The sequence below is a fragment of the Miscanthus floridulus genome, chromosome 17 (assembly GCF_019320115.1).
Source record: "Miscanthus floridulus cultivar M001 chromosome 17, ASM1932011v1, whole genome shotgun sequence".
Classification (NCBI taxonomy): Eukaryota; Viridiplantae; Streptophyta; class Magnoliopsida; order Poales; family Poaceae; genus Miscanthus; species Miscanthus floridulus.
Window position 1 is genome coordinate 110,927,871 of NC_089596.1, and position 26,793 is coordinate 110,954,663.

The window sequence follows — 26,793 nt, forward strand, 5'->3', positions numbered from 1 at the left end:
ACCCTAGTGAGGTGAGTCCGGTCGAGACTCCCTCACAGGCCGAGGGCGCGCGGTGAGCTTCGGACCCTAGTCGCGGGAGCGACCGGACCCGACGCTGAGGGTCCGGTTATGGCGTTGAGGCACATAGGTGGCAACGTGGCAGCTCAGGAAGGACCGGACCCTGGGTCAGGTTCCGATCGTGAGTGTCAGACTGAGTTCGGTCGCATTTGGCGCTCTCGGGAGCTCTCTGCATAAAAAATGGCAGAACCAGACCCTAGTGTCTACAAGTCCGGTCACTCCAGTCGAACTGGGTCCAGTCGTTATTTAGCGCTCGGGAACTTCTCTGTTTCCCGTCAGACTCGTGCATTGGAGAGGCACCAAACCCTAGGGTCCGAGTCCGGTCCGGATGCTACTTAGTGGAGGCACATGCGCAAACTTTTGACCATTGGAGATCGACACGTAGCGTTTGAAGTAGGGGACACGTGGCGCGCATCGGGGCGACCGGACCTTGGTGGGCAGAGTCCGGTCTGGACCCTGTCAGGGTCCGGTCGATGCGTAGAGAGCCCATTAAGGGGGCCAACGACTCTATTCTTTTGGAGGCTCTATATCAACGTGTTGGCCGACCATGGTTCACTCTCTTGACCATTTCTATTGAGAATACACCCTAGTGAGCCTAGCCAATCCTCTCTAACTCATCTTGCTTGCTTGATTCATCATTTGGTAAGATTGGAGAGCATCCAAGTGCATTGCTTGAAGTGATTGCATCTAAAGGCACTTGATGATTGTGTTTCGCTACGGGATTTGCTTGTTACTCTTGGTGGTTGCCGCCACCTAGACGGCTTGGTGCAGCGAGGATCATTGAACAGAGGGTGGTGCTTGCCCCCTGCTCCGATCATGGTGATTGTGAGGGGTTCTTGTGCCTTCCAGTGGGAGATCACAAAAGTCAACTCTAGTGGATTGCTCGTAGCTTGTGGATCCCCATCTTGTGTTGGTTGTGCGGCACCTAGTTGCGGGTTAGGCATGTGATGCCTATTAGCGCGTGAACCTCCAAGTGGGTGGATCACTACAACGGGGACGTAGCTTGCCGGTAAGCAAGTCAACTTCAGAGGAAAAATCATTGTGTCATCTTGTCTCTAAAGTTTTCACTGATATATTGATTGATTGTGTCTTGCCATGGCGATATATCCCCTCTACCTCTCTTGTATTTACATTCCTAGAGATATCTTTGTGTAGAGGTAGCTAGTGTAGCTTAACTAGTTGAGTAACTTAGTTTAACTAGTTGTAATTAGCTTCTAGTTAGCTCAACTAGAGTAGCAAGTAGATACATAGTCATTGGGTGCTCAGTAATCATAGATAACTAGAATTGTTGGTAGGTGGCTTGTAACCCTTATAGTGCTAACGCAACATTAGCTTCACCATTTAATTGTCTAACCATTTGTCTTAGTTTTGTTGTAAAAAAATTATAGGCTATTCACCCCCTCTAGCCATTTAGAACCTTTCACTCGACGAGCTCCGCTCTACAACCTTCTTGAGGCCCCTGTGCGTGCGGGCCTAAATCAGGAGCGCATGGAGCTGTCTGCCGCCTTGTAGTGGTGCTCGAACGCGTAGAGGAACTCCCCGGTGGCGCGGCTCTCTCCTCTCGGTGGCGAGGTAGCAGCCAGATCATGGCGAGGTTGCGGTAGGCGGCAAGGTAGAGGCCGTTGGGTGAGGTCGCGGTCGGCGGCGAGGTAGATTTCTGGGTCACGCTCATGGTCAGGTCCGTCTCCGCTCCTTCGTCGAAGGTGGTGGCTTCTCCTGTGACTCCGAGCGAGTGCGGCCCCTTCTTCGAGCGATGTGTGGCCTCAGTTCTCCGATGAGGCTCGGTCGGCGCCCTCTTCCTCCCGACGCACCCGACCGGGAGACGAGATGCAGATGGGTAGCTCAGTTGACAGAGCATATAGGGAATGTCAGGTGGATCCCATATGTCATAGTATGTGGGGATGAATTTGAGGGCTTTTGCTGGAGTAGATACAAAAAAATGAGACCCTTAAAAATATGGGCAAAACCCTCAAATCAAAAGTAGAAGCCCTGATTTGAGAGCTTCTGCCTGCCAGCTATCAAGTTAACTCCAGCTAATTTGGGCTGATTTTAACCCAAATAGTAACTAGCTTCGGCTGATTCAGGCCCATTGGCTGCTCCACTTCTGAACATACCATTTGAAAATTCTTGTATATCCGACGTGTCTCACAAACTAAATTATTTTTTGTCTTAGTGGTCATACTCCAGTGTCAAGTTGACATGAAACCAAAATTAATGTTTCGCATTTCTATAGATATCTACTTTGGCAACATATCATGTGCAAACCAATTAACCTATGCAAACTTGAAAACTACTAATCAGTACCACTAGATGTTGATCCAATGGATGGGGTGAGGAGGCTTAAGCGCAAAAAAGGGCCAGCGGGTGGGGGCTTAAGCGAAAAAAAAAATCTCAGCTCTCACCCCATCCATTGGATCAACATCTAGTGATTCTGATTGGTAGTTTCCAAGTTTACACAGGTTAATTGGTTTGCAACTAATACGTTGCCATCTACTTTTTGAATCCGCAATGTATATAGACTGGGTAGTCCATATGGGTAACTTTTGCGTCAGTGGGCTATAGTTATTGTTGTTGTCACAATGTAGTAGTCTAAATGGACCAAAATATGGGGCCCACTAGCACATAAAAAATGCCAATCTCTTCTTCCCCATGCCTCATCTCGCAACTGCTCGGCTTCTGCGCTGCCGCCGGGCTCCTCCCCCTCGAAGCCGGCGCTCTGGCTCAACCCCGCCACTGCCTACCGACCCCGACCCCGACCATGGCGACGCCCGTCACTGTGTCGGCGCCCCCGCGCGGCCCGACGATGCGTCCAGCCCGCTCGCCACCTTCCTCTCCTCCCTGATCCCATTCTGGCGTGAGTAGCCTGCCCACCCCGCTGCAGCACGAAGGGCGGCCGAGCAGGAGGCGGAGGCGGAGGTGCGACAGCTAGTGGGGTGCATGGCAGATTCACAGTTAGGCGCAGACAGCGGAGGGAGCAGGGAGAGGGATGGAGAGGAAATAATATTTTATTTCTTATGGACGGTCCATAAGCCTATGGACGGTCCATAAGCCTATGGACGACTTTTGTTATGGATTGCTCTATGAATGAAGCCACAATGTTATAGGCAGTCTACAGTGAATACTTTAATCTCTATGGACTACTTTTTGAGCACATTGTGGCTGCTCTGCAGAATTACTCTACCGGATAGGATCTTCATGACTAAGTAATAACTCAAGAGATCCGAGACCAGCTAGCCTTACAGCCTGTTCGTTTCGGTTTATTTGCTCGTATCTAGCTTATAATCCACGGCTTGAACAGTGTTTTTCTCTCACACCAAACAAGCCAGCAGTACTTTCAGCTATGGCTTATAAGCCAATTCAGCCGAAATGAACCTGCTGTTAATCCTGAACGTGTAGGGGAGAGATACTAACATATATTCATACAAAGATCACAAGGGCCCAATAGATTATTCTCACTAAAACCTCCCATTAGAGAGCTGGAGTTAACGTACGTCATAGCTGAACGCCTCTTTTTCCTTCTCTAACTTCATGGTGGCGTGTTCCGATAAAAAAAAACCCCTTCATGGTGGCGTGTTTGAACTTCGAAGTATAGCTGAAATCGATGAAGTTGAGCAATGCCAAACAGATCAAATGACATATATTCATGTGAGGAAGGTAGCAGGTTTCATCACTTTGTTTGCACTGACGAACTGAGGACCCTGTCGTTGGCCTTCATAGCCTAATTAAATTTGGGACCATGAGTCATGAGAGCACATCAACTAAGCTGCACGGTAATACATAGTAAAAGCCTTGTGGCTGAATTTTTACTTACTTCACTCCCCCAATCTGTGTGCAGTGTAATCCACAGGAGCAACGCTAGCTTGCTGATGCTTCCACACATAATGCCAAGCCAAAGACCCTGTGAAGAAAAACAACAGTTCAGACCGGGACTAGCTAGGGGAGGCTTTAGAGTAAGACAACCATCTCTCACATGAGTAAGTGAGAGCGGCCGTTACAACAATTGGTAGGGCGGAGGAGAAAGGCACTAGAGACATTGTACCATTCCATTTAGATGGAACACAAACGCAAGCAACACCCCTGTTGGAATGCCAACTAGGTAAAACGCGCCGAGGTTAACGCGAGCACCAATTTTCTGTTTGCCACATCCTGTGATCACCCCTGGAAATTTACCAAAAAACTCATAGAATTATATATGCCTCTAAAGTTCAGATTAAATGATCTTAGTGTTACTAAGCCTTCTTGTTAATCCTTCCAAGACATGCTAGAAAAAGAATAAACCATAGAATCTTACAAAAATAAAAAAAAAACATCTCGTCACAAATTCTATAGGCTCTAATCATCAATAAGAGTCACTAAATCTATCTTGCTTTCTAAAAATTATCGACATTTTTTATTATAACAATAATATAAAATAACCACTAAAATATGCATCTACAACTTGCCAACCCATTTTTAAGACAACCTATATAACCCCTAAAATCTACATCTAAAGTATCCACATATATCATTATAAAAGTATAACATAATGTAACCCCTAAATTTATATCTAAATAGTCTACCCGATGTAATTATGAAACATGCTCTAAAGTAACTTCTACATCTATATCTAAATTACCATTTAGCTTGAACAATGGCTAAACTGCCATTTAAAGTTTAGGAAAACACTAGTTTAAACTGAATGATGTAGTAATTTTTGATATGTGTGGTTTTTAGGATTTCACCAAATTGTGTCCTAAATGATAATTTTTGTTTTCTTTTCACCGCGTCTCCAAAGATATCAAGCATTGAATTCGATTTCAGACAAGAGCATTACCTGAAAGAGAACCGTTAAGGCCATCGACCAAGAAGGAAAGAGCAAGGATGGGAAGCATTCTCGCAATGTATGTAACCACCTCCTCCTCGCTACTGTACGCGTATCCCCAAATGTTGCGCAGGAGAATCATGATGGTTGCCAGCACCACCCCTTGAGACAAGGTCATACACACCACAACTCGCGCTGCTAGCCTCGCTGCTCCAGGCCGCCCTGCACCCAGTTCATTGGAGACGCGTGTGCTAGATAGAGAGAGAGAGAGGAGAAAACAAGTATATATAGCAAATCAGTTAGCAAATGAAAAGATGATAAACTACAGTACAGCAAATGCGAACGTTTTATTAGAGACTAGAGAGAGAGAGGATGCAAACAGAAGACCTTGTAGAAGTGCCAAGGCCAAGCGGTACCATGTACATCAGACTAGCCGTGTTGATGCTACGAAATCAGCAATGTCCACTCAGTTAAGCAATATATATCTTGAAAAGTAGAGTAACAGATACTATCTCTGTCCAATTATTGTCATTACCAAATTGACAAGACGGAAGTCTCAAGTTTAGGATTTGGCAAAACCCCAGAGAGCAGAACGAGCAGTTCAAACGACCACCACTCCAAGCTGAAGAAAAGAATGAAGGCACGCATCACTCACCAGTCGTCAGACTACTAAGCAAGCAGCCGTCAGTAGTTAACAATAGGCATTCTAATCTTCCTCTGACAAATGACAAATAAATTAAAGAAGAGTTGGCTACCAAACCATCATCGCCGACGGGACAGCGAGCTTTGCGAATTCCCGGAGGCCAGAGAGAGACAAGGCCTCGGTGGAGAACCCTGTCCACGTCGCCTTGCAAGCGCTGGACAGCCTGACGTAGACAGCAAGCAGGGTCAAGTTGACGCCGTAGGAGACGGCGGCGCTGAGCGCGGCGCCCTTGCTCCCCATGCCCACCCTGTACACGAGCGCGTAGCACACCGGGACATGGGCGAGCGCCGTGACGGCGGAGCTGGCCATGATGGGCACGACGACGCTCTGCGCCTGCAGGAACCTGGTGTGGCAGGTGAGCGGCGCGAACGCGGCGAGCGACGGGATCAGCCACCGCGCGTACGCGCCGGCCTCCGCGGCGACGTCCGGGTCCTGGCCGACGGCGAGGAGGATCTGGCCGGCGTTGGCCCAGACCACGGCGATGGGGACGCAGGCGAGCGCGAGCACCAGCATGGCGCGCTGCTTGTAGACACCCAGGAGGCCGTACTGCCTCACCCCGAACGCCTGCCCGCACAGCGTGTCCAGGGCGCCCGCCATGCCGACGAGAAGGCTGAAGCCGGTGACGTTGGCGAGCGACGCGGCCAGGGAGGCGCCGGCGAGGGGGAGCTCCCCGAGGTGGCCCACGAACATGACGGACACCATCTGGACGGAGTTCCGCAGGATGAAGCTAGCCACCAGCGGCCCCGCCAGACGCAGCAGTCGCTTCGACTCGGTTGCCGCCGTTGCCGCCGCCGAGGCCGAGCCACTGTCGGTATCGGTGGGGCCGCGTGGCAGTGGCACGAGAAGTGGCTCCGCCGCCTCCACGCTTATTGGCTCTTCCATGCCACGAGTCTTTTGGATTTCTTGCAAGGTGATGGATGCATCGGGGTGCGTATTGCCTAGCTACTTATGTTAGGATTTAGGAGCCATGGAATGCATCATGCGTTTGCAAGGATTCACTGCATGTGAATGTGACGCAGGAACGCAACATTCAGTGTTTCGTTTCTTTGTTTTGTTTATGCCGGCCAAAACGTGGCTGCTGTATTATTTTGTACTCCTATCGCAGAATTACTTAAGGTCTTGTTTAGATCCTCCGCTAAAACTTTACACCATGTCCCATCGAATGTTTGGACATATACATGGAGTATAAAATATAGATTAAAAATAACTAATTGTACAAATTGCGACTACTTTACGAGATGAATCTTTTAAGCCTAATTAATTCATGATTTGACAATAAAGTGCTACAGTAATATATGTGCTAATGACGGATTAATTAGGCTTAATAAATTCGTTTCGCGGTTTACCGACGGATTCTGTAATTTGTTTTTTTATTAGTATCCGAACACCTCATGCAACACCTCATATAACATTCGATGTGACACACTAAAACTTTACGTCTTAGTATCTAAACAAGGCCTGGTATGAACCTCAAGGTCTAATTTGGTCATAAGCCAGTCAGCAATTTTGAACGAATGAATCTAAAACAGTGTCTTTGTTCCTTGCACTGTAAGTCCAGAACCCAAATTCCCAATGGGACAACGGCTATGTAGCCGCATCTATCTAGTATCCATGCCCTTGTTTAGTTCCACTAAATTCTTAATTTTGGCACTATGCAAAAAGAAGATACTGAAGGGTCGAGATAGCGACTAGAGGGGGGTGAATAGTTTTTTCTAAAACTTAATCGTGTCGGCTAACCGATACAAATGCGGAATTAAAACTATCGGTCTAGCCAAGACTATACCCCACTATATATGTTCACTAGCACCTTGCAAAGATAACAATTATGCAACAAAGATGCCGGGCTAGCTAGAGCTCTCCTAAACAATTTTAGGAGCAAGGTTACACAAACCTATGCCACTAGTACTTTAAGCAACAAGGGAGCTCCTACACATGCTAGTAAACAAAAGCACAAAGATAACTAAGCTCACTAGCAATGCTCAATAACAAGGCAACCAATGCCTAATTAGAGAGCGCAAATACTTAGTTACACAAACTAAGTAATGTGACTAACAAGGTTACTAAAATCAAATTAGCCACGCAAGGGAGCTACTTCTATGCTACACAAGCAAGAAGGTAATTAGCAAGCTACACAAGCTATCTAATTACAAAAGCAACTACACAAGCTTAATATGTATAAAAGTAATTGTAAGCTTGTGTAATGGGGATACAAACCAACGGGAAGAACAAGGTTGACACGATGATTTTTCTCCCGAGGTTCACGTGTTTGTCAACACGCTAGTCCCCGTTGTGTCGACCGCTCACTTGGTGGTTCGACGGCTAATTAGCATCACCCGCTAAGCCCGCACGTCGGGCACCGCAAGAACCTACCCCTTTTGGCTCCGCCGCCTCCACGCTTATTGGCTCTTCCATGCCACGAGTCTTTTGGATGTCTTGCAAGGTGATGGATGCATCGGGGTGCGTATTGCCTAGCTACTTATGTTAGGATTTAGGAGTGATGGAATGCATCATGCGTTTGCAAGGATTCACTGCATGTGAATGTGACGCAGGAACGCAACATTCAGTGTTTTGTTTATGCCGGCCAAAACGTGGCTGCCAAGTTTGTTAGCTAGTATTATTTTGTACTCCTATCGCAGAATTACTTAAGGTCTTGTTTAGATCCTCCGTTAAAACTTTACATCCTATTCCATCGAATGTTTGGATACATATATGTAGTATGAAATATAGATTAAAAAATAACTAATTGCACAAATTGCGACTACTTTGCGAGACGAATATTTTAAGCCTAATTAGTCCATGATTTGACAATAAAGTGCTACAGTAACACATGTGTTAATGACGGATTACTTAGGCTTAATAAATTCGTCTCGCGGTTTACCGACGGATTCTGTAATTTATTTTTTTATTAGTATCCGAACACCTCATGCAACACCCCATGTAATATTCGATGTGACACACTAAAACTTTACGTCCTGTATCTAAACAAGGCCTAATATGAACCTAAGGTCTAATTTGGTCAATAGCCGGTCTGCAATTTTGAACGAATGAATCTAAAACAGTATCTTTGTTCCTTGGACTGTAAGCCCGGAACCCAAATTCCTAATGGGACAACGGCTATGTAGCCGCATCTATCTAGTATCCATATAAAAATTGTACCAGATCCATGGTTCTGAGTGGAGGATCGTGACGTCGATGGGTTCGGGAAGACGACAGGAAAGGGGCCTCGCAGTCGCAGCATAGGCCCCGTTCGTGTGCCCTTAAATCCGGCTTAACCTGCTTCTTTTTTCATTTGGAATATTGTTTTTCTCTCACAAATTCCTCCAGATTCATCCAAATTCATCAAGATTCCTCCAAATTCCTCAAAGCCAACAGGGCCATACTGGTTTTGTATCCTTGCGTTTAATTATCCCGTTGATGCAGTCTTTTTGTATTGTCTATTTATATGCCGGCCTACGGTGGCTACTGGCTGCCAAGGAGTACAAGTGGCACAGTTTACCCCTGTTTAATTCAAGTTTTTTTTTCCCTTATACAGAACCTCTCTATTAATTAACACGATTGAGGTTCTCACTTGTCAGTTGTCACAAAAAATGCAGATTGTCAAAAAAGGTAAACTTTTTCTATGTAGTGCATTAATATGTTGTGCGCACAAGGTTAATACGGATTCATTTCCAATACATAGCATCAGAAACATCACACACTATGACACTATCTCTTGATAAAGAACTTCATACAGTGTCTTCTCATGTGTGAAAAAAATTATATTGAAGGAAGGAGAGGACCAAAGTGCACCCAACAAACTCTTATCCACATAGTATGCGTTCCGCATATACCCTTATAACATACCAAAAATGATGGAGTACCATATTGCACTGAGCTTCATGTGAGAGCTTATTCAACAGCCATGTGTTTGTTTGGGGTTTTAATTTGTTTATTTATTACCTGTCATCAGCATGTGCCTATTACATAAGCTGTACTTTGACCGTTTCTTGGCAGCCACGGCACCTGCATAACTAAGGGCAATCCTAATAAAAAAAATAGTAGTTTCTATAACATAGGATACCGCACCAAAAAAGTACTGTTTTTCAACCCATGGTTATTATGAGTAATAATTATTTTCTCTTTCTCTCTCCCAACTCTATCTTCTTCCTCCAATGGGAGTGCGGCACGAGCCCCCTAGAAACTGGTGGTTTCTCCCCAATGACGATTTCATGGTTTCTTGGTGCATTGGGTCACGAGAAGACCTGATTTCTTCATGAGGAAACCATTTCTAGGATTTTTGTTCTCTTTCTTCATTAATTACGTTGCCATGTCAGCGTTTTGCTTACGTGGTAAGTCATTTAATGAGGATAGAAACCATCATCAATACACCATTGGGACTGCCCTAAACACTCCCTCCATGCATAATTTAATAATAAAGGTCTAACTTGCTCTTTATTAGTTTGTCCCACTGTATGCACACGTAGGCGGTAACTTTTGTTTTTATGAAACACAACAGGGATCCAAACCCCGTGTGTGTGTGTGTGTGTGTGTGTGTATATATATATATATATATATATATATATATATATATATATATATATATATATATATATATATATATATATATATATATATATATAGACACACACACACTCTTACATGTTCCACGACGAATTTACTAATATTATATAAAATTTCAATACTTATTATATAAATTTGATTAAACATAAAATGATGTATCTCAAAAAGTAGTTGTACTCTTTGACAATTTTAAACTTTAAAATTAGCAGTCTCCTGGAACCGAGGAAGTAGTTGAATCCAAGTGTCCAACTGTCCAAGCTGTGGCTATTGGTTACGTGGTAGCTTCCGATTTCCGAATATCTTGAATCTGCTGCTCAGCTTCATGTATAAAATCCTTCCCTCCGGTCATCCTTGCTTCTCTGACTCTGCTCCTCATATCCCCTCGGAGTTCGGATCACACGCTTGTGAAACTTGATCATCATGGAGAACAAGGCAGCTACAGAGGAGCCCCTGCTCGTGCCGCGGCCCGAGCACACGGCCGCGGCCGAGGCTAAGCGGCTGCTGAGCCTGGCGGGGCCGCTGGTGGCCAGCTGCATCCTGCAGAACGTGGTCCAGCTCGTGTCCGTCATGTTCGTAGGCCATCTCGGTGAGCTGCCCCTCGCCGGCGCCTCCCTGGCCAGCTCGCTCGCCAACGTCACCGGCTTCAGCCTGCTCGCCGGCATGGCGAGCGCGCTGGACACGCTGTGCGGGCAGGCCTTCGGGGCCAGGCAGTACGCCCTCCTGGGTGTCTACACGCAGCGCGCCATGCTGGTGCTCGCGCTCGCCTGCGTCCCGATCGCCGTGGTCTGGGCCAACGCCGGCCAGATCCTCGTGTTCATCGGCCAGGATCGCGACATCGCCGCGGAGGCCGGCGCCTACTCCCGGTGGCTCATACTGGGCCTCGTCCCCTACGTCCCGCTCGCGTGCCACATCCGGTTCCTGCAGACGCAGAGCATCGTGGTGCCGGTCATGGTCAGCTCCGGTGTCGCTGCGCTGGGCCACGTCTTGGTGTGCTGGGCGTTGGTGTTCAAGGCCGGCATGGGCAGCAAAGGCGCTGCGCTGAGCAGTGCCATTTCCTACTCCTTCAACCTGTCCATGCTAGCTCTCTACGTGAGGTTCTCGAGCGCGTGCAAGAGGACATGGACTGGATTCTCCACGGAGGCTTTCAGAGACCTTCTCCGGTTCACCGAGCTCGCCATCCCGTCGGCGATGATGGTCTGGTGAGACTAGCTCCTACATCTTTGTTTTCTTCAGAAATTCAGTCTTCCATTCCATGTTTGTTGCCTATGTATATTGATTGACCTGTTCCCTTTGCGCATGCAGCTTGGAGTGGTGGTCCTTTGAACTGCTTGTGCTTCTCTCTGGTCTGCTGCCCAATCCTAAGCTTGAAACCTCAGTACTGTCAATATGGTAATTAAATGTCAATTCTCCAAGAAACTTTCTTTACCTTCTTCACGTCTCTGATTAGCTTGTCGAATTCTGCAGTCTAAACACTGGTGCTTTGCTGTTCATGGTACCATTTGGTCTTTGTACAGCCATAAGGTACGAGGTTATATGAACAGAGATATGTTTTCCTATATATATGTGCTTCATTCTTGTATATTATTGGTGTATTCATATTTCCCTTTTATTCCCCTCTGCAGCACACGTGTTTCAAATGAACTTGGTGCCGGTGAGCCCCAAGCAGCAAAGCTGGCAACTCGAGTGGTCATGTGTATCGCTTTGTCTACAGGCTTGCTGCTCGGCTGTACCATGATTCTGCTACGCAATTTCTGGGGTTACATGTACAGCAATGAACCTGAAGTTGTCACATACATTGCTAGAATGATACCAGTTCTTGCGATATCGTTTTTCACAGATGGGCTACATAGCTCTCTATCAGGTGAGCCTCATTTTTACAACTGAATAATTCACTCTTCAATTCATATAAGCAGTTCATAAAACTAAATGAAGTGGAACGGTGTTGCATGATTGATGATTCTGTAAAATTATTCAGGAGTGGTGACTGGATGTGGTGAGCAGAAGATTGGTGCACGTGTTAATCTCAGTGCGTACTACTTGGCCGGCATTCCCATGGCCGTGTTGCTTGCATTTGTCCTCCATCTGAATGGAATGGTACATTCTTGGGAACCTCCCAATCAATTTTGACAAAATCGCAGCGAAATCAGCATGTGAGCAAATATATATATACCTCCCTAAGACTGAAAAAGGTGTTGTTCCTTTTATTTGCTAGGGTTTGTGGCTTGGCATCGTTTGTGGCAGCCTCACCAAGCTTGTGCTGCTCCTGTGGATCACACTGCGGATAAACTGGGAGAAAGAGGTAAAATATACTATGAAAGTATCACAATATAAACATTACTATTTACTGCTGATCTGTCACATTTTATTTGGACAGTCAAAGGTGATGCTTATTCTTGTTTTTCAACATTTTTTTTCAGGCAATCAAGGCAAAAGAAACGGTATTCAGTTCATCTCTTCCCATAGCTTGATAGAGTTATGTGCAACTGGACATAACAACACCACAATGGATCTACTGCTGCTACACTACCTTCCCAATCGAGAGACATTAGGGTTCTATGTGTTCTCTAACATGTTAGCTAGTAAATAGATTCTGTTATTAAATGTCCTTATCATCAGGGATATGATATGATTGTGCCTCTATTCATCATAGGGGTTCCACTGCTTAAACACTGTAACCTCTCAAAATCATTATTATAATTTAATATCTTTATCCATTTCAAATTTTCCAATATTTTCCTCATTTTTTTTGAACACTTAGCATTTCTCAAGATATTAAAATAATTTTCAGCTTCTGAATTGGATTTTTTACATGTCAAAAATATTTCTATCTACTAGTGCCATAAACTCTGACGTCATATCTGACACCATAAGATCAATGATGTACATTTAATATATACACACACAAAACTCGAATTGGACAATTCTTAGCTATCCCATATTTTTTGTCAGAACGTGAAAAACTATCATGCATCATTGTCATTTGGCTCAATCAAGCTAATTATATTTCCTGAAAACCATTACAGTTTTACAAAACTTAACACTCCCTAGATAGAGAGAGCTCTGTCCTATCACTTGTTGCCAAGAAAGATGAATCCAAAATTACTGGATCTGGTTCTTCTTGTCTTCCCATAGTTTTGTGACTTTGAGATGTCGGTCAGTTTTCCCAACTACAGAAAGTTTTCCGGACAGATCCGACCCACACTTTCTTTGCTGAGTTCTGGTCAACTGCTTTTAAATTTCCATGTAACACTAACATTTTTCATGCTAATGGGAGAGATGAGCTTAACACTCCGTGCTTCGCCTTGATTGCCTGAAATATGAAAGGACCAAAAAGGATATACATATCACATTGACTAGCCCATACTCTTCTCGAATAAACTGAAAAAAAACTGAACAATCATCCTGGTAGCGTTTGGCCTTCTACTTACCTCCTTGTCCCAGTCTATGGAACACGTTACAAACAAAAGAAAAACCAGCTTGGTGACGCTACCGCAGACGATGCCAAGCCAGAGGCCCTAGTGAGAGAACAGCAGTAGTTTCAGAGTTCCGAGATGTCACGTGGAGGTTTTCACTGAAGTTATGTGCAAGTTAGCAGAGGTGTTATTGTAGTACCATTCCATTCAGATGGAAGATGAATGCAAGCAGTACAGCCATTGGGATGCCTAACAAGTAGAACGCACCGAGATTAACGGCTGCGCCAATCTTTTGCTTTCCGCAGCCTGTGAGCACCCCTGGCAAATCAAGAGCAGTAATTCATATTAGCACTCAGAACACAAGTTCTGGAACTTGTGTTCCAGTTTCAGAACACAAGTTCAGAATTACACATTGTGCTTGTGCAGAATTTAGATTCACAATGAGTTGATCAGTGAAATCGACCTGAAAGAGAGCTATGAAGGCCATCTATGAAGAAAGATATCCCGAGGATGGGCAACATTTTAGAGATGTATGTCACAATTTCCTTCTCATTGCTGTACATATATCCCCAAATATTGCGTAGCATGGTCATGGTCAAGGATATAACGACTCCTTCAGATAAAGCCATGTACACGACTACCTTTGTTGCCATTTTCGCGGCCTGAGGATGCCTGGCACCAAGCTCGTTGGAAACACGTGTACTGTGGAAAAGAAGCATTACAATCTGTCAATTATGTCGACAGCAATGCACGAGGACAAAACAAAGAAAAAACGTATTGCGAAGTGCTATGTGAGGAAGGGCACCTTATGGAATAAGTAAGCCCCAATGGTATCATGTAGAGCAGAGCGCCAGTGTTTAGGCTGTAAAATAGGGCAATTAAAAAAAATAATTAGAGAATAGAAACAGCAAGTAACAAAAGGTGTGCAGTATATGAAGTGCAAACTGCAGAGCTTGTCCTTTGCCAAGCTACACACATGATTAGAGCACCGTGCATACCAAATTGACAGGACTGAAGTTTCCAGCTGAGGATTTGGCAGAAGACCGGATAGCAGCACAAGAACTTCAAACGACCACCACTCCAAGCTGCAGCAAGGAAGAATAGCATGTTTCTGTCTGTGAAATGGTATAACTGGAATCAGTAAAGTATTAAACTTAATTAAAGTACAAGTTTTTCACACCAGATCATCATGGCAGACGGCCAGGCAAGCTCGGTGAACCTCCACAGGTCCTTAAACGCCTCCCATGAGAAGCCATGCCATGTCTCCTTGCACGCGGCCGACAGCCTGACATACAGTGCCAGTATGATGAGGTTGATGGCGTAGGAGACGGCGTTGCTGAGCGCGGCTCCCTTGCTGCCCATGCCGGCCTTGTACACCAGCGCCCAGCAGACGATCAGGTGGCAGAGCGCCGTGGCGCCGGAGCTCGCCGTGACGGGCAGGACGACGCTCTGCGTCTGCAGGAAGCGGACGTGGCACTGCAGCGGCACGTAGGCGGCGAGCGACGGGATGAGCCACCGCGCGTACGCGCCGGCCTCCGCGGCGATCTGCAGGTCCTGGCCGAGGAAGAGCAGGATCCGGCCGGCGTACGCCCAGACGAGCGCGATGGGGACGCAGGCGAGCCCGAGCACTACCATCGCGCGCTGCTTGTAGACGCCGAGGAGGTGGAGCTGCCGCGCGCCAAACGCCTGGCCGCACAGCGTGTCCAGCGCGGTCGCCATGCCGGTCTGCGGTGGCCGCCATGTCGATCAGGACGATGCACTAGTAGATGGGGACGGGGGAGAGGAGGGAAATATATATATGGGATCGATCGGAGGGCGTACGAGAAGGCTGTAGCCCGTGACATTGGCTAGGGAGGTGGCTAGGGAAGCGCCGGCGAGGGGGAGCTCGCCGAGGTGGCCAACGAACATGACGGACGCCATGTTGACGACGTTCTGCAGCACGCAGCTGGCGACGATCGGCCCCGCCAGACGCATCAGCCGCTTCGCCTCCGCCGACGCCGCCTTGCCCTGCGGCTGTGGTGGCGACGGGAGCAACGGCTCATGGACGGCCGCGCCTGGCTTGTGGTCCATCGATTCGACCCCCGACCCGCGCCGCGCGAGGAGCTGTGCCAAGACGCCCCGCCCGACCGCCCCGATAAAAAGGATCGCGTTTTATGGGGAGGACCGGAGGAGTGAGGTATAGATGGCCATTCGGGCTGCCCGACCCGGTCCGGCATGGGCCTGTGCTGGCACGGCCCGGAGGTCATTGGGCCGGCATGGCCCGCCAAGTGCATCGGGCCGTGCCGTGCCGGCCCACGGGCAGCACTGACGGCCCAAGCACGGCCCTAAAGTTCTCGTGCCGTGCCGTGCCGGCCCGATGGCCCGACTGGCCCAGTGTGCCTGTGCCAGTCCACGGCCTGACACCCCCAGACTCAGAAAAACATGTTCAACTCAGAATTTTTTCACAGATTACAAGTAAAACAGGTTTCAATAAGTTCTCAGTTACATCTTTCAACAAATTCTCGGTTATTTTTCAACAAGTAAACATCTTTTATAGATCACAAGTAACATGAATGTAAACATAACTGATATATTAGCTGTTTACTGCAATGGCTGCCCCATTAAAAATCTTTCTGGGTAAAAACTCACACCTCGTGAGAAAACCCCAGAAAGAAAAAGAGTACAGCCCACAGCTTTAATAAGTGTTTATAAGTTCATTAAGTCTTACAGTCATCCAGAAAGGAAAGGAAAAGCGTATAAGCCCATAGGCCACAGCATTACACATTCTCATCCTCAAGATACAAGTTCTCAAATGCCTCCACTAGCTTCACATTCTCCATGGTATGTTGAGTCTTTGTATCTGCTTGCTCCCAGTCCTTCACCAACGACAACATCTCCACCATGTCTGAAGTTAGACGCCGTCGTCGTTCCTCGATGATCCTGCCAGTTAGACTAAATGCAGATTCTGAAAATATAGTAGAAACAGACACAGTCAAAACATCTCTGACTAAGATGGAAAGAACAGGATATGACAGTTTGTGCTCATGCCACCAGTTGAGGATATTGAAGTCATCGTCATATTGGTTGACAGTGTCACTGTCAAAGTATGTAGCCAACTCAGAAGCATTCAGGTTAGCACCAGAGTGTGCTGCCTGCAGCAAAGCACATGCTGATGGCCTCCTAGTGGATGAAGATGCACCACCACCAAGTCTAGGAGGTAGACTAGCACCAGCACCAAGTCCAGCACTAGCTAGACTGGCACCCGTACCAAGTCTAGGAGGTAGACTAGCACCAGCACCAAGTCCAGCAGCAGCTAGACTAGCACCAATACCAAGTCCACCAGCTAGGCGCACCAAGTCCACCACCTGGAGTGCCACAAAAAATTTTCCCCCAAGCAGTCTTTCTTTTCCCTGAAGCAGGGCCTGGAACTGTGGCCCTTTGCAATCTCACAGCACCAAACTTACTGTCATACTTAGCAAAAGTATCAGATAGGTTAGCCCTAACAGTGGTTAAATATTCAGAATAGTTCTCATCAACTAGGTTAGACATAATTTGGAGAACATTAGTGAATCCTCTTATCTTGGCTCTAGGATCCAAGATAAAAGCAAAGGAATAAAGCATTGGAATTGTAGACCAGTAGTCCTCAAACTTCTCTTTCATGGGGGCAACAACATTTCTCAGGTCCCTGTCTCTTTCATAAGTAGTATTTAAATGTCCAACAATCTCAAGAACATGATGCATAATTAGTGGAGATGTTGGATAATAAACACTAGACATCACAATAGTAGAATCATAAAACTGTTCAAGGAATAGGAGAAGTTTTCAGCAGCTTTCCAGTCATTCTCTTTTAACAATGGCTGGCCATCAACCAAAGGATGGTTTGTAGTGATCCACATTGAAAAAGGGGCCCTGTGTCCTATCAGATGCTTTAGCATCAGATATGTTGCATTCCATCTAACGTCCATGTCTAAGCCAAACTTATGAGGGCGAACACCTTTAGCAGTGCAGAAATTTTTGTATGATGCAATGCGCAGATTAGAGGAATTCATGAATGAAATTGCAGTTCTAAAAGCATGCAGCATGGCCTTGAAGACTTCTAGCCTAGCTTTAACAATTAAGTTAATGATATGACAAGCACAACGCTGATGCAAAAATAGTTCACCAACATAACCAGACAATGTAGGAGCAAGAATCTCCATTGCTTTAGTGTTTGCAGAAGCATTGTCTAATGTAATGGAGAAAACCTTATCAGTTAAGCCATATTCATCAATACAAGTAAGCACACGTTCAACAATGTTCTCATGATTGTGTGACACATCAATCAACCTTAGACCCAAAATCCTCTTCTCTAATTGCCAGTCAGAGTTAACATAGTGAGCAACAATACTTAAGTAGTCTTCTTTAGCATTACCAGACCATATATCAGATGTCAAAGCAACAGAACTAAGAGACTTCAAAGATTCAAGGAGTTTGCTACGACGTTCATTAAAGTACTTAACAAAGTCTCTGGTGGTGGTTTGCCAAGAGACAGGAACAAACCTAGGGTTATGAGCAAGTTTAATGTACTCCTCAAAAGCAGTAGATTCACCAAAACAAACTGGAAGATCCTCTCTAGCAATCAACCTGCATAACTGTGTTCTAGCAACCTCAGGGCTGTATTCCCAGTGATGGACAGAACCATCAGGATTAAACCTAAGTAGGGACTGAGACATGTCATTACTGCCAAGCTTTCTCGGTTTCCATGATTTGATATGCCTAATCAAATGACTAGTACCAGTACTAGAACGAGCAGTCAAAGTTTTTTTTTGCAGTAATTGCACTTAGCATTGACTCTAACTTGAGATCCATTGCGGAGCTCAAACAACTCCTCAAAATCCTCCCATACCTCAGACCTGGTGCGTTTATTGCTGGCGCTAGAGGCAGACGGTGCAGCGCCAGAAGCAGCACCGTGCTTAGGAGCAGCTCCAAGAGCAATGCCGTGCTCAGACTGCGGCAGCTCGTCTATGCCAACCTCGATCAGAGTGGCTGCAGTGCCGAATAGCTCTACGTGCCCATCCTCCAAGTCGTCTTCATCATCACCTCGAAGCCCCATCATCCTCAACTCACAATTGGTGGAGGTGGGATCATCGCCATCGGCCATCATAGGCACTCCGGTCCCTCAACGGCGGCTACCGCAGCTTAGCAAGAAGCCTGCATCCTGCAAAATGATAGAAGTTAGAACATGCTACACAAAGTTAGGGTTAGGGTTAGGAGTGTGGCTTACCTGCTCAACCGGAGCACCAAAGTTGCCATTGAAGACCGAGATCCACAGATCTACGAGAAGAGGATGGAGAGACTAGGTTTTAGGGGACAGATCTGACGAAGAGAAGGACAGTGGAGGGAGCGAGACAGGGAAGAGACGGTCAGAGGGGAGAGAAGAGGCTATAGATGGCCAAAACGGGACCGGATCCGGTGAGCGATGACCGGAGATGAAGACGAAGACGGAGGAAGCAGGAAGGATGCGCGGAGCAGACAAGCAAGAGGAGTCATTGATGCACCTTCGATGGCCGCAGTCGTAGATCCGGCAAGGAAGCAACCTCAAACGAGCCGAGAGAAGCTCACCGGCGCCCGATGATGGTTGGAGGCTAGCGGTAGCGGCGCTCCCTTTCTCTGCTCTGGCGCTAGGCGAGCGAGCGAGGCGGCGGCCGACGGAGTGAAATGAGGATTAGGGTTTGGGATGGACCGATGGAGAGAGCCGGGGGGAGACCGAGACTAGGAGAGGGGTGAATCGGGCGATTTATATTGGCCGGTTGCCAAACGGGCCATGGCCGGGCCCCTCATGCCGACCGTTGTATCGGGTCGGGCCAGCACGGCGTGCCGAAAGTGAGGCCCAGACATGGCCCAAGGGTCAGGCCGGGCCAGCTTGGGCCCACCAACCATCGGGCCGTGCCGTGCCTGGGACGGGCCAACGGGCCTCGAGCCATATGGCCAAGTATAGAGTGAGGTCGTGACTCATTGTTTTTGTTTTCACCTCCTAGGTTTGAATTCGGCGTGACTCCACGACAGATTGGACCCATGGCCTGGATTTGCTGGGTAGGGGCTAGCTTTGGTATGTTGCTAGAGCCACATCAGTTACAAGTCACTACAGTCCTGAATAATTACGTGTTTGATACAGACTGGTATTCTAAGCTCCTGTAAATAGTAGTTCTATATGCTAATTATTATCTTTTTTTGAATCTAAACATGTATAGATAATAGAATAGCTAATTGTTAGCTAAATGCTCAAATAACCACTATCTCTTTCCTTCAGCCTGAGCTATGTAGGCTAGTGTGCTTTGTCGATTTCACTAGCGGTCTGTGGCTCTAGCGGCGGCGAGAGCACCCCCACCATGGGAGTCACCTACGGAGGGGAATCGATGGGGGCTACGATTGGTAAGGGGACTTGGAGTTGGGGCTAGAGACATGATGCATAGCGATGGGGAGCTAGGTAGCAAGGGAGTTGGGTAGGCCACCTTGGCCATGGCTGTGGCCCTCGACTTTGAGGTGGTGGAGAGGCACCCGATGGTTGCCGAGGGCGTCGCTGAACTCGTCGGCCGGCTCATGGAAGAAGGGGAAGTGCAGATCAGGGGGAGCTTCCACACGGAGCATAGTTCCGGATGGAGTCAGTGGTGCTGACGGAAAAGAGGATCTTGGCGAGGATGTCATCTGGCAGCGCACTAAGCTGATCCATGCCTATGGTGGAGTCGGATGGTTTTTGCGCGATTCGCAGCGTGCACTACTAGGAATATCCACTTCTATGATGAACAACTTTCATTATTGGAGGAGCCAAATTCATCATAATTTTAGTTTTATGACGAATTTATGATGAAAAACGGTTCGTCATAGAAGTCGTGTCATTTTTGCAATTTTATGACGATTCTAGAAAACCATCATAGAAGTGGATAGATCTATAACAAAAACTGACAGTCATAGAACTGCTTCGACATGCGTGGCAGGGGCAGCCACGCTGGCGGGTGCTTCCATTGGAGATGCTTTCTACGTGTATATGCTATAGCTGGTTGCATTGGAGATGGTTCGGGTACGTGTCACCTTCTTATTGCACAACATGGCTATCTCTGGTTTTTACACGTTTTAGGTTTTTACTAGACCATGTGTCTGGACCCTATTGTTCCACATGTCAGTTTTCTATTGGCACACATGTTGTGTTGTGATTGGGTCATGTGTCACTTCTTCATTGGACCATGTGTCGTATTTTTATTGATCCACGTGGCGTGACCACAATACCCCGCATGTCTTTCTTTTACTCGACCATGTGTCTTGATGCTGTACGTTTGAGTGTCAGTATTTTATTGGGCCACGTGTCGCGCCTTGAGTTACCCACGTGTCTTTTTTCTGATTCAACCACGTGGTAGGACAGATTTGTACCCCGTATTTTGTTTGTATTGGCCCACGTGCCGTGTCGTGGCTATTACATATCATTCACTAGTTCATCCACGTGTCATATTTTTATTTAACAACATGTGTGTGCCAGATCTACCACGTGTACACCAATCATTACATCAGAAAAAATGATTTCAGATCTACACTGCTGCACAAAATGACTACATGCATAATTATATTAAACCTGAATCAAATAACAGCAGTTTATCTCAGCAGCAAACCACTGACAGAGTTCACATATCAAGCCGCCAAAATTTCACATCAAAACAGCAAACAAACCACATGTTTACTGTATCAATAAGACTGAGAGTTACCAGCGCTTAAAAGCATGATATGCTCACGGAGCTTATTGTACTCCTCCTATTGCTGTTTCTTAAACTCAAACTCCCTATCAGTGTTTTCTGTCTTCCTCTTCAGTTGATCCACTTGTTCGGTGAGGACAGCTGAACTTTCCTGATGAGCAGCAAGCCATTCTCGAAGTCTAGAGCAGCTTGTCCTGATACCAACATTCAAAGAAAAGGTGTTGCACCTGGCCTAGGAGAGGACCTTGGAAACAACATCAGCAACTGGTTTTGCTCGTATAGTTTCCATAGCTTCATGTGAAAACTAAGGAGTAAACATTAGGAAGATGACTTAAATTGTAGAACAAAAAGATTATTTCATTACAAGTAATGCATAGCTCTTCCTCAGCCTACTGTCGACAGAGATTCATAAGCATAATGCATATGTAACATATTAACTGTTGTAATATTACAACTTTAAAATAATGGTGCCACTTTAGGCTTCTCCTACTTTTTCTTCTTTTATGCCAATGGCTTCAGCAGATTTCAAGGAAAGCAAATGAATATACTTACCACTGCTTCTCTTGCAGCATCGCTTGGTCCCATGTTGCTACTGGTATGGAAGTTGTTGAAGATTCCCACTGCATCAACATCTTTGTAAGGTCGATCATGTTCTTCAACGAGCACTTCTTGATCGTGTCCTACGTCCTTCCTGTTTTTGTCCTTCTGTTAAAATTGATATGCCTTTCTATTGATATAAAAGGCATTGCATATTGTTTTTTGATGCTAAGGCATTGTGTATTTGATATAAAAAGAGTAACACAACCATCACTTACATATGCTTACAGGTGGGCAATATAGGAGTGAGATCCTATAACCTAGTGGCACTTCACTTTTGCACGGTTTCGTTTGTTCTGCTCTGAGACTGCCTATAACCACAATTGTGTTAGACTACAGCACAAGTAGACCACATAAAAACTAGACAACAAATAAATGAGTTCACACACACACATTGTTCTTGGAGCTTAACCACATGTGGACAAGTGCACACCACTGTGCGTCATTCATGCAAGACACATGATCGGTCTTTCTGATTTCATTAGTAGGGACACCATTGAAGTAAGATCGCTTGAACCTATATCGTGTCTACTGTACAATAGACTAGAATATACTCGTGCAAGCTTCTTTTGTTGCTTCATCATTGTCATCAATGGCCAGCCTCAACTGCAGAAGTGTGAATGCAAATTAAATCCATTACTAAGTTGCTCAAGGCAGAGTTGAATGTCAACAGAGGATATACATACTTATAGATAGCTTGGCCACAAATCCAATGAGATGTTCGATCCATTGCTTGTAATGTTTCTAGTGCGGGAAAATTGGTACTTGAGACCTGACTACTACACCTGCCTCTGAGAAAAACTTGGTAGCTTGCAATGGATCATGTGACCTTCTGTTGCCCTTAACAACCGAGATGGGCATCCTTGTTCCCATTGATTGGGTGGTTTTGTGAAGCCCAACCCCCTTAGTTGCTTGCATCGACTTCCTCACTCTTCTCTACAATAGTATTACATAGTTTTCATACATTCAGATTGTTAGAAAAGTAACATGGATATCAAATAGTGTGACTTGATTTATAGACATGTCTAAGGTAGTACCAACCTTCGCAAGTTTGGTCATTCTGTTGGTGGGGAGGTGGAGTCTCCTCTTTGGCATGGCTAAGGTCATCTTCACATGACCAGTCCTTCACAGGGCTTTGTTCGCCTTGTGCATGCTGACTTTTGGACCTAGTTGGAAGTACAAGATGCTGCAACTCTGTTGGACTAGTTGACTTCACTCTCTTGGATTGCCATCACACAGGATCCATATCGGTGCTCCTTTTGCCCAGCTGACAGGGACTTCTCTATGGCTTGTTCAACCGACAACCTAAAATTGGAGAGACAAACTTAAGCGACAAGCATGTAAAAAATGTATTGCTATCCACATAGCAAAGAATTGAATTACACTGCTACCTAAACCAACCCCTCTCCCATCCCAACATGACAAGATAGAACAAGCACCTCAATTGCAAGGGGTACTAGCTCTTCTAAATCTGTATCTGTATCACCATATCCCTGAACACGCTCCCCTGCTTCAGGGAGATATTCTGGATGTCAACATGTAGATTACAAAGGCATTTATTGCGTTAACCTTGTACCAAATGTCAACAAAACAAAGAAGGAGCATGCAAATTAGGCGCCTAAACTACAACTTATACGGAAGCCATTATTGAATAAAGCACATGTGAACTACAGGTTATACGAAAACTATTACTCAAATAAAGCACATGTGAACTACAATCAACTAAGAAACATGTGACCCTGTTGACACCATTTTTTGCACGTGTCAAAATAATCGGAGTGGACTAATCGGCAAGGGGAAAGTTATTGAATACTTTGATGGCCGATGAAAGCCAGTTTGTAAAGATGGTTGCCGATAGCTGGTGATGGTCGATGGAAAGGTTGATTTGGACTCGGGCGTTGCCGATGAGGTTGGAGGTGTTATTGTCGATGCCGATAAAGAGAGGCTTGAGAACTACTGCCGATGAAACATGGAGTATGCCGATGAAGGAAGGCTTGAAGACTACTGCCGATGAAACAGGGAGTATGCCGATGAAGGAAGACTTGAAGACTACTGCCGATGAAATAGGGAGTATGCCGATGGGAAGGAGGATGGTGAGATTTCCATCGTGATTGAGGCGGACAGGGAAATAGATAGGAGTTGATTTCCTTTTCTATATTTGTTAGGGTATGATTCATGTAAGAGTCACGTGTTTCTTTAGATATGGGATTGGTGTCCTAGTTGTGTTTGGTTGTGTCTCTTTAGATCAGGGTATAAATATGGAGTAAGGGGCAATGTAATAGAGATATCAATCAATATCAAAACCAATTTTTACTCCTATTTGCATCTACTTACTTTTCGGCGACTTCGTCAATTTGCATATTTTTCCTTTTTTACGAGTTCTCATTGATTCGGCGAGCTGCATCGTTTCAGTGCGATCTTCGGCGATTCTCGAGTTCCGCGTGAGCACCTCTTGGCCGTGACTTCCGGGCGTATCGCTGTTGTCAGGACCAAAGTGTTCGTATCTTCATCCTTGTCGATTAGCAGGTCAAATCGACTGGCACGCTTTGGATATCGATTCGGGTATTAGCCCTTTGTGTTTGCAGATCCACTTTTTGCATCAACACATCTTTTGGCACGCCTGGTGAGACCAATCAATCAATATGTTCAATCCCGAGATCGATTCAGGGAACATTATCGCAGTATCAGAAGAAGATCTCAAGGAAGAACAGAGGCAGGCTATGGAAAAGGCTGTAGAAGAATACAAGCAGCTTTGTCTGAGATCGTTTAGCTTGAACAAGAGTGGACAAGTCATCCAGAAGCAAGATTTGCCGTTGCCTCGGCAGGTTACCTTTGACTCCAATCCTGGTAAACTTCAAGAGATGGTTAATTCTGCAGTAAATCATGCTTTGATTAATCATTCCAATGTGCTGTCCAATACTGTTCATAATGCTGTGGTTCGAACTCTCAAAGAAGGACAAGCGGCACCACATTACGTTGGGCCTGCCTATCATCAACCAGAGCCGGCATCTGTCAAAACTCCATCGGCTCCTTCGGCCGTTGTGGGTACAGAAGTTACTTCCCCTCCAGTATTGGCAGGCTCACCTAATATTCAATCTACACCGATACAATCAGATCAGGTACTACCAGGAGGGCGAGTTCAGCTTAATACAGATCTATCGGCATCAGCTATGTCAGGCCCTGTGTCTCAGAATAGCCAGATTCCTACTAATTGGTGGGGATATGGCATGCCTCCAGAGTCATCTGCTTTCAATCCTAGATTACCTCAAGTGTTTGATGCAGTAGGAAGAGCGCCTATACCATCGGCCGTTTCGCCGATGGCTCAAGTGCCTCAATATGCCGCAACTACTTCTGTGCAACCAACTCCAGGAGGTTTCCAGATGCCTATGGTTCAAACATTCAATTCAAGTCCATCGGCGAGCTTACTGCCGATGCAGCAGAAAGCCCCTGCTATGAGTCAAACTGGGGTTCAGTTCATGCCTCAAACCAGTTATAATTATCCAACAATATCAGCAAATTACCAGCCATCGGTAAGTTTTGTACCGATGAGTTCTAATAATGATTGGTCAGGACAGTTACCTGTTCAACATACAGTTCAGCGAAATCAGCAGGTTGCAGGGATTCAACAAGGTCATATGCAAGCTGGTTTCCAGAATCAAGCATCGGCAGCCCAGCCGATGAATCCTTTCCAACAGGCTAATGGGCCACAAGTAACGGCAAATATGCCGATTGCTGGAGATCGTGGGCTACAAAGATATGTGGAGGGATGTCAGCAGGCACCTCCTGTAGAAATTCAACCAGTTCGTCAGCAGGAGGCTGATGCTTTTTGGGCCGATAAGATAGCAGAAATTGTGAAGGATCAGTTTGGGATAAAGCCCAAGGTCAATACTTATTCTTATCGGACTCCATACCCTCCTGCATACGATTTAATTCCTCTCCCAAATCGGTACAAGGTACCGGATTTCACTAAATTCTCTGGGCAAGATGATACATCAACAATGGAACATGTCAATCGCTTCATTATTCAATGTGGAGAGGCAGCTAACAGAGATGAATTAAGAGTTCGATTATTTTCATCATCTTTGTCTGGATCAGCATTTACATGGTTCATTTCATTACCACCAAATTCTATTATTACTTGGGTTGATCTAGAAAAACAATTCCATAAGTATTTCTTTGCTGGAATCCATGAAAAGAAGCTTACCGATTTAGTAAAATTGAGACAGCGTAATGATGAATCGGTAGAGAGCTTTGTACAAAGGCTACGAGATGTAAAAAATAAGTGCTACAGCCTGGTGCTGGATGATCGGCAGCTTGCCGATCTGGCTTTCCAAGGGTTATTGCCACATCTTAAAGACAGATATGCTTCTCAGGAGTTTGAAAGCCTCAGTCATCTTGTGCAAAGGATCTCTGATCAAGATACTAGGGTTTTTGAACCTAAAAAGAACTGGAGTAAAAAGGTATCATTTGTTGAAGAAGTAGGAGATTCTGACTCTGATGAAGAACCAGTTATCGGCTTAGCTGAGTGGGTTAAGAATAAAAAGCCGATATCATGTCCCTTTGGTCAAAAAGAGCCAGAAAAGTTTACCTTTGATATCACCAAGGCCGATAAAATATTTGATCTTCTGCTTCAAGAGGGCCAAATTAAGCTGTCACCTAATCATGTGATCCCATCGGCAGAAGAGTTGAAGAAGATTTTGTACTGCAAATGGCACAATGCAACTTCACACAGTACAAATGAGTGCAAGGTATTCAGGCAACAGTTACAATCGGCTATTGAATCTGGGAGAATTAAGTTTGGTACTTCCAAGGCCCAGAAGCCGATGAAAATTGATCAACACCCTTTTCCAGCAAATATGTTGGATGCCAAAGGAAAGACCAAGGTATTGACGTCAGAGGCTGCTGAGAAAAACGCGTCAGTGGACCCCCAACATCGGATAACTACCGATGATGCAAAGAGTA

General features: G+C 45.8%; 3 protein-coding genes across 5 annotated transcripts; 1 reads left to right on the forward strand and 2 right to left on the reverse strand.

Annotated features, from left to right (window-relative positions):
- Positions 1-3,684: 3,684 nt before the first annotated feature.
- On the reverse strand, positions 3,685-6,450 carry LOC136517881 (protein DETOXIFICATION 16-like). The gene is made up of 7 exons (XM_066511536.1): positions 5,614-6,450; positions 5,394-5,480; positions 5,246-5,302; positions 4,871-5,109; positions 4,097-4,215; positions 3,869-3,955; positions 3,685-3,775 (listed from the first exon to the last, which is right to left on the reverse strand). The coding sequence occupies exons 1-7, from the start codon at positions 6,441-6,443 to the stop codon at positions 3,725-3,727; spliced, it is 1,470 nt and encodes a 489-aa protein (XP_066367633.1). The 5' UTR covers positions 6,444-6,450; the 3' UTR covers positions 3,685-3,724.
- A 4,091-nt stretch (positions 6,451-10,541) lies between these two features.
- On the forward strand, positions 10,542-12,760 carry LOC136517622 (protein DETOXIFICATION 16-like). Of its 2 annotated transcripts, XM_066511245.1 has the most exons (7): positions 10,542-11,320; positions 11,424-11,510; positions 11,586-11,642; positions 11,744-11,982; positions 12,097-12,215; positions 12,334-12,420; positions 12,539-12,758. In XM_066511245.1, the coding sequence occupies exons 1-7, from the start codon at positions 10,542-10,544 to the stop codon at positions 12,587-12,589; spliced, it is 1,419 nt and encodes a 472-aa protein (XP_066367342.1). In that variant the 3' UTR covers positions 12,590-12,758. The 2 variants fall into 2 exon arrangements, with proteins under 2 accessions (XP_066367342.1, XP_066367343.1); XM_066511246.1 differs by lacking the exon at positions 11,586-11,642 and having other exon boundaries at positions 12,539-12,760.
- A 285-nt stretch (positions 12,761-13,045) lies between these two features.
- LOC136517537 (protein DETOXIFICATION 16-like) lies at positions 13,046-15,662 on the reverse strand. Of its 2 annotated transcripts, XM_066511128.1 has the most exons (8): positions 15,356-15,662; positions 14,715-15,259; positions 14,533-14,619; positions 14,340-14,396; positions 13,998-14,236; positions 13,734-13,852; positions 13,550-13,636; positions 13,046-13,431 (listed from the first exon to the last, which is right to left on the reverse strand). In XM_066511128.1, the coding sequence occupies exons 1-8, from the start codon at positions 15,602-15,604 to the stop codon at positions 13,381-13,383; spliced, it is 1,434 nt and encodes a 477-aa protein (XP_066367225.1). In that variant the 5' UTR covers positions 15,605-15,662; the 3' UTR covers positions 13,046-13,380. The 2 variants fall into 2 exon arrangements, with proteins under 2 accessions (XP_066367225.1, XP_066367226.1); XM_066511129.1 differs by lacking the exon at positions 13,046-13,431 and having other exon boundaries at positions 13,570-13,692; positions 13,802-13,852.
- Positions 15,663-26,793: the final 11,131 nt, after the last annotated feature.